The 13,276-nt window shown below is 40.1% G+C and overlaps 1 protein-coding gene across 1 annotated transcript in view; it reads left to right on the forward strand.

Moving 5' to 3' along the window:
- The window catches only part of STX8 (syntaxin 8), a 289,427-nt gene that overhangs the window by 193,001 nt on the left and 83,150 nt on the right, over positions 1-13,276 (forward strand). The window contains exon 7 of the mRNA XM_069750636.1: positions 11,994-12,095. Coding sequence (XP_069606737.1) covers positions 11,994-12,095 — 102 coding nt within the window. The remainder of the gene's footprint in view (positions 1-11,993; positions 12,096-13,276) is intronic.

Below are 13,276 nucleotides of genomic sequence, written 5' to 3' on the forward strand. Positions count from 1 at the left end.
AAAGGAACTAAAAACAATAATAAGTGGGAAAAAAAGAAAATATAAAGTCTAAGTCCATTTGTCAGGCAGTCTGCAAGAACCTGAATGCTTTAGTATTTGAGTAGAAATCCAGAGGAAAATCATGGCCATTTCGCTATTTTTGGTTTTCTCCACATTTGACTGCTATAGTTGAAGATGCCTGGTTAGATTAAAGGGATTGGTTGTTCTCCATATGAATTACAGTTATAACATGAGAGCAGAGCATAAATACTCATTCTTTTCTCAGATGTCTTGTTTTTATGGTCTAGGATCACAAGATGAAGGGGGAATTAAGACCGATTTTTCAGAAAAATAAAGGCGACGTCAACGAAAGCTGTTTTTTTTTTTTTTTCTGCTTTAACCACTTTTATTGGAATTTGATGGGGAACTTAATCATGATGGAAGATACTTTTATTCCTTTTTTTGCTTTAATTTTTTTTCACCTTCATCTGCCCTTCAACATCAGATTTATTTTTTTTTTATTTGGCATCGTATTATGTCCATTTATTGATATGATAGGTTGGCTTTTACATCCAGTAGATGTCAGTGTTGTTACTTTTGGTTTAGTTTGTGACTAAAATCTCTCTTAACAATAATACATGTGAAAAAAAAAAGATCTCAAGCAGTAAGATTCAGATAGATCGACATCACTGTGATCAACTTCGGACTGGCCGGATATAAAAAATGACCTATGTTGGGGAAAAAATAGAATCCTAAAAGAAAAAAATTATGCGGATGTCTACATTTTAAATCCAATGTTGTTGGGTTTTGGGGTTTTTTTGTACTGATATTGAAAGGAATACCGGGGTTTTTTTTTCCCCACTCTCTGATCTCATCTTCTTTGGTTTTATATAAAAAAAACAAAAAAAAAAAAGCTCCTGCAAACTGACGTAGTATTGTATGACCAATAACGGTACCCAGTATCGCCCATTGACATCAAGTGAGGCCCATTGGGTTAGTAATAATAATAATAATCTTTATTTTTATATTGCGCTAACATATTCCGCAGCGCTTTACAGTTTGCACATATTATCATCGCTGTTCCCGATGGGGGATCACAATCTAGAATCCCTATAAGTATGTTTTTGGAGTGTGAGAGGAAAAAAAAGTAAGCCGGAGAACCCGGAGGAAAACCACGTAAACACAGGGAGAACATACAAATGCCTTGCAGATGTTGTCCTTGGTGGGATTTGAACCCAGGGCTTCAGCGCTGCAAGGCTGCAGTGCTAACCACTGAGCCACCCATACTGGGTTTCGACATGTTGTCCATCATTTTGCCAGAATGAAAACAAAGCACATACGGTTCTACATTATTTTTTCCATCACCTATGATGTAGTGTCTGCAGTGGGTGGTTTAGATACAGATGTGGATTTCAATGCTTCTGTGAGGTGGCTCTGCTGAAAGGCTGAGCGGACTCGCGTAGAGGAGGAACATATGTGGCAGAACCAGCCCCCTTATTAGCATTGGTGAACAAATGCAATCAGACTCGCTAATTGGAGCATGTCATAAACACACCTCGCAATATTTTAATCCCAATTATTAAGGAACCACTTTAGAGGTTTGTTTGAGGGACAATCCAGTGGAAAACGAGCCAACTGGAAGGCCTGGTAGACATAAAGACAGCTCCCTCCAAAGAAAACCTGATGATGTCTTTTAGATAAGAACATGTAAAGTAGCTAAACACTAGCCAAATCTGATCCCAAGTTTGGCTGATGTGAGTTATTTAGCTTTTTAGGTGATGGAGCATTGCCTTAAATATAAGTCTCCATACCGAGCTGGATCCCTTCAATGAGAACATGCATCCCACCCTGGGATTGAAGAACATGTCAAACTCCGAAATGAATCAAGTCAATCCTTAAATTCCTAAAATGACCTGTTTTTATAAGAAATCTCATGACATAATAGTGTTTTGTGCCACCTGCCCACCGTCTGACATAATGAACTATTATGGGCACTTTGGGGTCACCCGCAAAATAACCTCCTCTGCCTTGTGCACAGTTATGTAGTTTTGTTGTTTTTTTTTTTTTTTAATGAATTCTCCTCTTACGGCCCCGAAGCTATAAAATGTCTAGTAAAAACATTCTAACAAATGATAGAGTTATCAACGCCGAATATATACTTCACAGTCTCCGAGCTGAAGCCATTTTGGCACGCGACACAAAGCAGCCAGGACGAGCACTGAAAACTTTCTCGAGGTTGAATAATTACTGAGCTGGAGTCGTACAACCAAATATTTTCACTTGATGTATCCTGAACTCGCTCATGAATAATAATTAATTCCCAGTCCTGAAAGGAAAACAGTTAAAATAATATGTATATAACATTGTGTGTCTAATTTATTGCATATGTTGGCACCAGGAGAATGAGCCAGTATTTGGAGTGGTGCTGTGCCGTGCCCTGGGAGTGTTAATATGGTGGTCTTGGCTTGGCTCCATACAATACACTTAGCATACGGCATATTAGTATTGGAAGCCATGCGCGATGTAGCCTTCTACCACCATATTATATAAGCATGTCGCTCATTACCACTTTTATTTTCTTATAGAAGTCACTGGTATGTCAGGAGTAATTTTCTGGAGTTTGTTTTTGGTCCGTCCATAAGGCCGACCAACCATATTTTAGGCTAAAGCAAACTCTCTAAATCACCTTCTAGGCAACAAGGCATCATGATTTGTACTCATCTGCCATTAAAATAATTTTTTTGGGGGTAGATTATTTAAAGGAACAGAGCTGCAGTGTAAAGGTTGGCAAGAAATAGAGCAGCAACCAGATCTTCTAATGAATATGTAGGTAGTATGTGTTTCAGAACACCACCTGTTCCAGTAGGCATTATACCTAAGAAGAAGCCATTGACGCACAAGAGAGCCAAGCATTAAAAATAAAGTAAAAGTAGAATAAAGTAGATAAAAATAATAAAGCACTTCTTCCAGTTGACCCCTGTTGCCCATCTCTGCCTCCTTTATATCTTTTACGGGTCAACCCATTTAAGAGCTCCATCAACAGTCTCCTCCATTGCCATCTTGTTCCTACACCTGGGATTTGTGCTTATCACTTGGCCCTGTGTCTGGTTTACGCTCCTGGTTCGTATTTGCTTACCATACCAGGTACGGTTTTCACTTTGACTTCTTGTTTGACTCCTTGGCTTTGTTTTAGGACCTTCAGGTACCTTCTTTTGAAGCTGGTACTATTCCTGATTGCTCCTCTGGCTAAGAGCATGTGCTTCATCCTAATTACAACTTCATCCTGTTTAAGAAGATACAACTTATGGGACCATGGCTTGGTGACCTTTAAATGGATTCAAACCTCCTCAAGAGGGTCAATGGGGAAAACTGGGAGGTGATTGCACTCTGTACCTCCATTTAATCTGCCTCAATCTGATCTTATAGTAAGTCCACTTAGGCCCCTTTCACACATCAGTTTTTTTGCCGTCAGTCGCAATCCTTTGGCTCGACAGATCGATGGATTCGTCTAAGATTGTGAAAAACTGATGCGACGGATCCATTTTTGGAAGGATCCGACTAGCGGATCTGGCTAATTGGATCGGAGCATGCTCAGTTAAAAAAAACGGAATCCGTTGCCGAATTCCGTCATTTGACGGAGCCGTCGCTGTCCATTTTTTTTCAACGGGCACAAAAAAACATTACTTTGTCTGTTGTTTCCGGCCGCCGGACAAACAATTTTTTACGGATCTGGCAACGACGGATGAAACGTGAGGCCATCTGTCGCTAATACAAGTCTACCAGAAAAAAACGGATCGGGGGGGAGATCAGTCGCCGGATCTGTTTTTTTTTTTTTTAAATTTGATGGATTGCGATTGATGGCAAAAAACTAAGGGGCCTTATTGGTACTGCCATGTCAACAAACGATGAGAAACTTTGTAATATGTCTTATCAAAGAAATTTGCCTCTTTCTCCTCCTATGAAACATTTCTTTCCATCGTCTCCTGCTTCCTGAAATCATAATTCCCGCTGAAATACCGCTAAAATCTGTCCTGCTCAAAGACAGCTCACTAAGGGATTAGACTTCAGCTGCCTATTGAAGTCCGTGGTGAAAGAAGGGGGAAAGAGGAAGAATAGATTGAAAGAGAGAACCACAGCCATATAAAGACCCATTTTGCGGCTTTATGTAAATGTTTTGTCACCCGGTGCTGGGTTAACTGCTACAATTAGTGATGAGCGAATATACTCGTTACTCGAGATTTCTCGAGCACGCTCGGGGGTCCTCCGAGCATTTTTTTAGTGCTCGGAGATTTTGTTTTTCTTGCCGCAGCTGAATGATTTACATCTGTTAGCCAGCATAATTACATGTGGGGATTCCCTAGCAACCAGGCAACCGCCACATGTACTTATGCTGGCTAACACATGTAAATCATTCAGCTGCGGCAAGAAAAACAAAATCTCCGAGCACTAAAAAAATGCTCAGAGGACCCCCGAGCGTGCTCAAGAAATCTCGAGTAACGAGTATATTCGCTCATCACTAGCTACAATACTAAGTGTTGCGGGATAATCTTCTCCTTATTGCTGCATTCTAGTCTTTGATTTGTCTTCCCACAGTGGCCGATTCAGAGAAACTCTACTCAATAATACTGTATAATGTCATTCATGCTTCTGATTTTTAGCAGGTGCTTTAACATACAACAGAGCTGGATTCACAGTTACACTGTCCAGTACTGCTGTGTATTTTTGTTCATGTGTATGCTTCTCAACATGTACTACATGAAGACAGAAGAGTTGGAATCCTCTACGACTGTGTGTACTGAGCATGGGAGATATTGTAGACTCTAGTCCCAAAACGCTATCAAGCAGAGGCCGCTGAAAATTAGAGATAAAGCCCAGAGTGGGGAAAAATCCTGTAAAGTCTCCTGAAATGTGAGGAGCACTAATTTTTCATTATGGCTGATAAAGCACAGTAATGCTTTGAGCAGTGGTTATGTAATGTAATTTTTTTTTATTATTTCTTATTTATGCCTGTTTATAAAGATATTGTAAGATTGGACTTTGGGCTATGAAGAGTTCTGGCAAAGCAAAAGCAGGCAATTAGGATATAATTCGACAGATTTGGGGTTAGGAAGACAAGAATCTTGGAAATATCTTTGTAAAAAAAACAACAACCAGCCTTGGGGTTTTACACTGAACCCATCAAATCATTTTTTTTTTCTAAGAAAAGCACAGCTGCCGTGACAGACATATGTAACACGTTCCAGCGGATTGTGGCAATCCGAATAGGGGGAAATTGTGTAATCCGAGCAGTGAGAACAACATTCATAAAACATCCATGTATTGGAATGGGAATAGCTGGCACGGCGGTGAGAAATGGAATACAAATTTACCCCGCCAGTCAATCACGTCACATTCACATGTTCCCGTCCATCAGTAAATCCAGATCTCTCCAATTCATGGGATTTGCCAATCATCCGGCATTAACTACTCCAAGGAAATAGATCCTATTTCTCAATTCATCTGTGCTCAGATTGTGGAGATCGCGGCAGCAGCGGTGGCCATGGGAGCACTGCTGGCGGAAACAACGTTATCTATGAATCCTGTGGTGGTCTTATTACACAACATGTACTCATTTATTAGCAAACTTTTTTTTGCATGAAATAACTATACATATACAGTATATGTGCATTATACACATATGTGTGTGTGTATGTGTATATATATATATATATATATATATATATATAATTTTTTTTCCTAATGTCCCGGTACTGCACAGCGATTATCACTGACATCAGCCTCATCGCAATTTCTAACACGCTAGGAGGCAAATTACCTTTTCTGAAAAATGCTCGCCGATCACCTGTCATTTAATTGCCTGTAATAGATCGTTTAGAGTAGATAGGCTGCCATTGTTCTCGGCAGCGCAGGTCCTGTTTACATACAGCCCTGCGCTGCTGAGAAGGATGATCTTTTGTGCATACCAAAAGATAACTATACCCGAAGAACTGGTGTTTTGCGTTTTTGCTATGAAAATGCACCTTTATTTATTGGCCTAAGGGGTAACGTTTCTCCTTGCAGAGAGTGACATGCTTGGCATGTCAGTGTAAAGTAGCTTACAGGCCATGCAACGCTTCTCTGGGAAATTAAATATGTAATTTGTCTCTTCAAAGAAAAAGAGGACTTGAACTCTAGTGCCACCCATTGGAAGTTGCAATCCTAAAAGTCAACATTGACCCTTTAACGAGCCTTGCCATATGGCTTGGGATAATAGCCATGCCAGCATCTCAATTTGCAGACACGTGTTTTGGGCTGTTGCCCCTCCTCAGTGCAAAGCATGAGGTCTGACTGGGGTCTAAGGGGTAACATGACATGCCTAACATGCCAGTGTAAGGAGACTTGTAGGCCATGCAATGCTCCTCTGGGATTGCTACTTCCAATAGGTGGCACTAGAGTTCACATCCTTTACCTCTCTGAAGAGGCATATTTAATTTCTTAGAGGAGCATTGCATGGCTTATAAGACTCCCTACCCTGACATGTTAGGCATTCTACTCTCCACAAGGAGACACATTACCCCTTAGACCCCAGTCAGAGGCCTCTCATAAAGCCAAATCAGATCTCATGCTTTGCACTGACGGGCAATACCCCAAAACGCTTGTCTGCAAGTTGAGATGCTGTTTTGGCTTTCATCCTAAGTCATGTGGCAAGGCTCAATATTGACCTTTAAGATTGCTACTTCCAATAGGTGGCATTAGTGTTCAAGTCCTCTTCCTCTCTGAAGGGGTATTTTGCATATTTACTTATATAGAACTAATCCATGCACCAGACTGGTTAAAAGGTCAGAGATCACCAAGGCAGGAAATGTAAAAGATGATATCACTTTATTTATAATTAAATTGACAAAAACAACATATAATTGATGTGTATGTATCAAAGTAAAAATTGCAAAGGGTAAATAATTAATAATATATTAAAAAAAAAAAAAAATCTATATGAGAAACCAATTTGCATTCAGCGGATAAGGTAATATCACAGATCCATATATATATATATATATATATATATATATATATTTAAAAATTAAAAACACCAAAAATTTAATTAAAAAACATAATTTCTAACGTGTTAGTAAAACACCTACAATATGTGCCAAATGTGTAGCAGATTAAAACTGCACTAGTGTAAATAGATCAATTTAGATCTTGCTATATCAGTAGATGCATATAAAGAAGGGGTAATAAATAAATAAGGTGCAAGTGCAAACCAATTCATACATAAAAAAGTAACATGTGCTTGCGAATTCAATAGTACACAAAGTGCTGATGCTAAATAAATATATATAGATGCTCCCAAGAGTACGGTAAATTGAAAATGGTGACTATACCTTTAAATGCCGCTGGCCTTGATATCACGCACCCCGACGCGCGTTTCGGAATGGAGATTCCTTCGTCTGTTACACATTTGGCACATATTGGTGTTTTACTAACACGTTAGAAATTGTTTTTTAATTACATTTCTGGTGTTTTTAATTTTAAAATATATATGGATCTGTGATATTACCTTATCCGCTGAATGCAAATTGGTTTCTCATATATTCATTTTTTTAATATATTAATTATTTACCCTTTGCAATTTTTACCTTGATACATGCACATCAATTATATGTTGTTTTTGTCAATTTAATTATAAATAAAGTGATATTATCTTTTACATTTCCTGCCTCGGTGATCTCTGACCTTTTTAACCAGTCTGGTGCATGGATTAGTTCTCTATTTTGAGTGGGTTCTACTTGTTTTTCTTTGCCCACTGGATATTTGAAAATTGGTCTTCATTTTTTGTTATTGTTGTTTTTTTTTTATTTTTACCTTGGATAATTTCCTTTGTGTTACTTACCATATTTTCTTATATGCAGTGCACCAGTGAAAAGAAAAAATACGTTCTTTAGTAGAGTTGGTGCGAATTGATTGGCAGGGCCCCTTCCATTGGCCACATAAGTAATCTGTGGTCGCTGTATTGGGCCCTGAAAACCACCTTCTAGCACAGGTCATCTGCAGCACTTCTTATTAGAGCTGACACAACATCACATATATGTTACGCTGCAACCATGATGTAGTGTACCAGGCCGGCTAATCAAAAGAAGAGCCGCGAATGCCGGGATGTAAGAGTTTGCACTCATGACTCGTGGCCACGAATTATAAGTGGCTGTCGGACCAAGTTCTGTGAATCAATTTAGACAAACTCAATTAGCTCTTTTCCCTTGGAATGAAGAAAACCAGATGAGTTCTGGAGGAGAACCAGTTTGTAAACGCTGCAAAATGGGAAATCTGAATTGAAAATCTACTGCAAAGCCACCTTGTTGATTTTTATCTTCAATAATGGGTTCTTGTGTCAGGACTTTGCATGTTTTAAGATGAGATGGAGGGTCTACTCTATGGACCGTCTCAGAAAAAAAGTTGATGCAATCCATAAATTCTTTTTTTTTTTTTTGTGGGACATGTTCCTGACATATACATTTGTTTCTACACTTCTGTTATATTTTTTAAGCAGATTTCTGTTTTCTTTTTTTTTTTTTTTCAATATCATAATCTTCAAGTATGACAGCACAAATCACTTCAGGGCCCGACAGCCAAGAGAAGGAAGCTTCCATATTCCCCACAGGGGACAAGTAGTAGAAGAGTTTTTAGAAATGATAACAGGCGGAGTATGCAAACCTTGTAACTTTCTTCAAGAGCATTTAGAGCGAAGATTGTCGACTTGAAGCCTGTCCTGCGGCCACATTTTGTGAAAATCAAATGTTTAAGATTGCCACTTCCATGATGTCGGATACTTTAAAGAGAAAGTAGCAGAATTTAATATCTGGCTGGGTGGTGAACTAGCTAGCTAGACAGAACCGTTGAGCTTTTAAGGAAAACTTTGAGCAAAACTAGTCTTTGAGCAAAACTAAGCTTAACAATAAAAACTTGGCTCTTGTAACATGTAGGCTCCTGACAACTTCTTTTTTTTTTCATAGTTTTTGTCACGGCTATAAAAAAAATAAATTGAAATGTGAAACCTCCTAAGCCCCTGATCTCCATCCTGTAGCTTCACATAGAGAATTTTTCTCCGGCCCAGTATTTATCCATGACTAGAGATATCAGACAAACAAGAGGCACCCATCCTTTTACGCATGTGCCACATAACAAAGTGTAGAGTGATGAGGTCTAACACAAGCTTTCTTGGCCTCCACAACCTTCTGCTCCAGAAAACCACATGGACTCAGTTCCGCGAAACTTAGGCAAAGCCTTTCTTCCTCCTAAGAGTTTCCAACAGGAGCTGAAATCAAGATTTTAGCTTCCTTCACCTGGAGAGGAAGTTTGGGTTACAAAGGGGAGGGCGAGGAACCTCTCTTGACCTGAGGGGTGGCACAGGATCCAGATGAAGTGTCAGTGGATGTGCTGCTGATGAATATACTCAGATAGTCGATGATATTTTCAAACTCTTTATTGGACAGGTTTCAGGTCAACGCGTTTCGAAGTCATACACAGGACCACTTCATCAGGTCAAAACCTAACTTGATGAAGAGGTCGTGTGTGTGACTTTGAAACGTGTTGAACTGAAACCTATCCATTAAAGCTTTTATAAATATCATCGACTATCTGAATATATTTCAGATATAGCCACTGACACTTCACCCAAATCCTGTGCCACTCTTTCCTTATGGACCTGTGCCTTGCAGCATCTGATATGTGCTAAACATGTTGCTTAGGTGCAACTTCATCAGGTGAACAGATTCCTTTTTTCTCTGCACCTTATTGTGTTATCAGTTAAGGCCCTTTTGCACTCTGTTTTTCCTAGTTTCCCATATCTACTTGACCTGAGGAGTGACATCCTATAAGGACACAACACCCTGAAAAAAGTCATTGTGACAAACTTGCAGTCAACACATAAAAAAATAAAATAAGAATGCACTTTTTTTTTTAAAGCCTGTGATATAAAAGTGCAGGAGGATGCAGTTAAACACAAGCCATCTCCTAGAGAAGGGCCTTCAACATACATTTACCCATCCCTCCGGACAAGGTAGTCTGGCTCTCATTGCAGATAAGGGAGAGCCCGTCTTGCTCCTTGCTTCCAACCAAGATCCGACATATTTTTGCTCCTCGTTATTACGCAGTAGACTTCTGTTTTCCAGGGTCTTTAATGCAACTCCTAGAAATTGCTGAGAATCCAGTTGGTGTAAGGAAATGGTCCTTGTGTGTGTAAAGAAAGTAAAAGTATAGCCATGAGACCTCTCTTTCTGCTTTGCATACATTTGGGATCTCCCCAAAGAGAACCAGCACCTTCCAAGATTTTTGAAGTGAAGACCTAATGTACAGATCTTAGAAAGTATTCCTTAGTTGACCAACCTTGTAACGATGTACTGAAAATATATTTTGATCTTTCTCACCGGATACGTTTATTTATTCCACACACCCCGGCATAAAAAAAAAGAATAAAAAATGGTTAATTACTTCAAATCAAATCCAGCCTTTGCATATACTTATAGGGTTAATCTTTCAGCTCCAGGCTGCGGGTATGGTTAGTATTGTGAACAGCGGCATACCTAGGTGATGAGAAGTTTTCAGCCCGAAGGGCCTTTTGCACATCCAAAGACGTAAATAGGAAAACACTCAGAGATTGACGCAGAGACCAAGACGAGCAACCTGGGCGGGCCGCGTCATCATAATCATACTTGTGCGATGATAGATATACCCTCAGAGATTGGGATAAAAGAACATTTTCTCATATTTACCGCTCCTGGGAAAGTTAGGTGGCAAGCAATATGGCCACTAAAAGGGGGCATATATCATTTCATAACTTCTGTTTTCCGCCAAATCTAAATAGTTTATTTTTGGAGAAAATGAAAAAAAAATCCTTTTTTTTTGGAATTCAACGTAGCAGCAGCCACTTAATCCACTTGGACGCGCTATTGTTGGGCAGTGCATTGTGGGTCCGTCTGGCATCACAAAGGTTAAGAACACTACACGGCCGCCCCCTCCGCTTTCCCAAGTCTCATTCCTCTTCTGAATATACAGAATTTCTGGTGTGATTTATTTGGATTGCATTGAACTAATCCTCTTATTATTGAAAGCAATACATTTCAGAGCCGAATGTTAACCTCTCCTTATTTGGCCTCTGAAATTTGCGTGGGGTTTTATTATTTGGAGATTGCTCTTCATACTGATGAGAATTTCAAGTTTTCTGAGTTATTTTTGTTTATATAGTCACATTTATGTGAACATTTGGGCATTTTTTTCGTTGGTACGACCAAATTCACATGGCGGATCCCAGTGCTCATCGGCAAGCTTGTACACATTACACAATTAATAACTGGAAAAATGATCATGCTACTTAAGATTTAGTTTGTTGTCTATAAAGCACCTACATGTACGACACGTCACCTATCAATATATACAAAGAATCAAGGTGGAAAGTATAGAAACCCAACGAATCTTTCGAAACATTTGTTGGTTACATAACAGCAAAGTAGTGACTGGCAGCCATCTCACTCTCGAAATCTAGTGATTAGTGGGGGTCGGAGCTCAAGGACCCTCATTAATAAAAACACGTTAGTCCTCTTCTCTAAAAGAAAAAAAAAATCATAGACCCTTGAGCCAATTCGCCCACCCCTTGTTTGTTCTTCTAAAGAAAGTAGTCCTGCCCCATGGAGATGAGACCAGCTTTGCTGGGGCCCTCTCTTTCCATATAGGTGCAATGGTACATACGTATTTTTCCTCATTGATATACTCACAATCTATATACACAGCACGGTGTCTCAGTGGTTGCCACTGTAGCCTTGAAGCACTGGGGTCCTCGGTTCAAATGCCACCGAGAACAACATCGAATGAAGAGAATGTAGATTGTGAGCCCCAATGGGGACAGTGATGATGATGTCTGTGAAGCACTGTGGAATTAATGGTGCCATATAAGCGAGCAAAAATAAATAATAATCTTTAATAGCTGCCCACTAACAACCGTTACGTCATATAAACGTTTTTCTCCCTTTTTTTATTTCTAGACATTATCGACGACCTAACGAACCTTGTAGAAAACACTGACACAAAAGTTCGTAATCAGACAAGACATGTGAAGCTGGTGGATAAGAAATCTGGATCATGCGGTAAGTCATTCCCTTATCTTGGGGCTGTGTATCACAAACATGGAGTTCTGACCTCCTCAAAGTGACCCTGTCAGCAGGATTGTGCACAGTAACTTACAGACATTGTCAGGTCGGCGCTGTTATACTGATTGAAATGATACCTTGGGTGATGAAATCCGTCTTGTGGTCATTGTTTAATCTTTATTTTCAGTTTTGCGTTGATGATATGTTCGTGCTCCGAGGTGGCCTGTGGGGGTCTTCATGTGGTGCTCTGATTAGGTATTCATTAGTATGGCTGCTGACAGGTCACTGATGCCTCACTGACCTGTCCCCAAGTTTACATAATGAATATTATATACTAGATGGTGGCCCGATGCTATCACTTCGGGAGGACGGTAATGTCACTATGGGGGCAGGCATTGCAGCGTGGAGAATCTCTCCCCTCCATGTGCTCACCCACCTATCTACTCTCCCTTTACCCATGTGCTGACTTATCCCGTCTAAAGGGGTTTTCCCATGACCGAAAGATCATTTTACAAATTGTCTGTATCTGACTGTGTACAGAACATACCACCGCTCCTGTGCAGGGGAGGAAGCAAAAGACAATACTGACATTACAGCAGGAGATTGCAGAGGATACATTTTGTGAGGTAAAATATTGTTTAAAAACAGTTAGTGAAATATTTTACCTGCCAAAAGGAATCTTCTTTGATCCCCTGCTGTAATGTCAGTATTGTCTTTTGCTTCCTCCCCTGACCAGGAGATGTGGTATGCACCTGCGCGGAATTTGCTCCTCTTGTACAAAGATGGCGACGGTCAGTGAATCATTCGGCTGATCCCGGTGGCTGCATGGTCGCGACGGTGTTCCGCTGGTGGTACCGCGCAAGAGGCTGCATATGACGTATACAGTGTGTGTGGTGCATACGGCGTATACAGTGTGTGTGTGAGGGTGTTTCGCTGGTGGTACCGCGCAAGAGGCTGGTACCACCAGCAGTTTCCATATTGAGACCCCCCTCACTTGGGTGTCACAATATGGCGGTCGGTGAACTTCCGCCGCTTGGAATTCTGGTATTCAGACACATCTGGACAGAACAGGATGTGAAGACAATACAAGGTAAGTATAAATTAAGACATTTAAAAAAAAATCCCCTTCAGCAGGCAGGCAGCGGCACGTGCGCTGCACTATGAAGGCATGCATATTG

This window comes from Ranitomeya imitator, chromosome 2 (genome assembly GCF_032444005.1).
Source record: "Ranitomeya imitator isolate aRanImi1 chromosome 2, aRanImi1.pri, whole genome shotgun sequence".
In the NCBI taxonomy this organism is placed as follows: domain Eukaryota; kingdom Metazoa; phylum Chordata; class Amphibia; order Anura; family Dendrobatidae; genus Ranitomeya; species Ranitomeya imitator.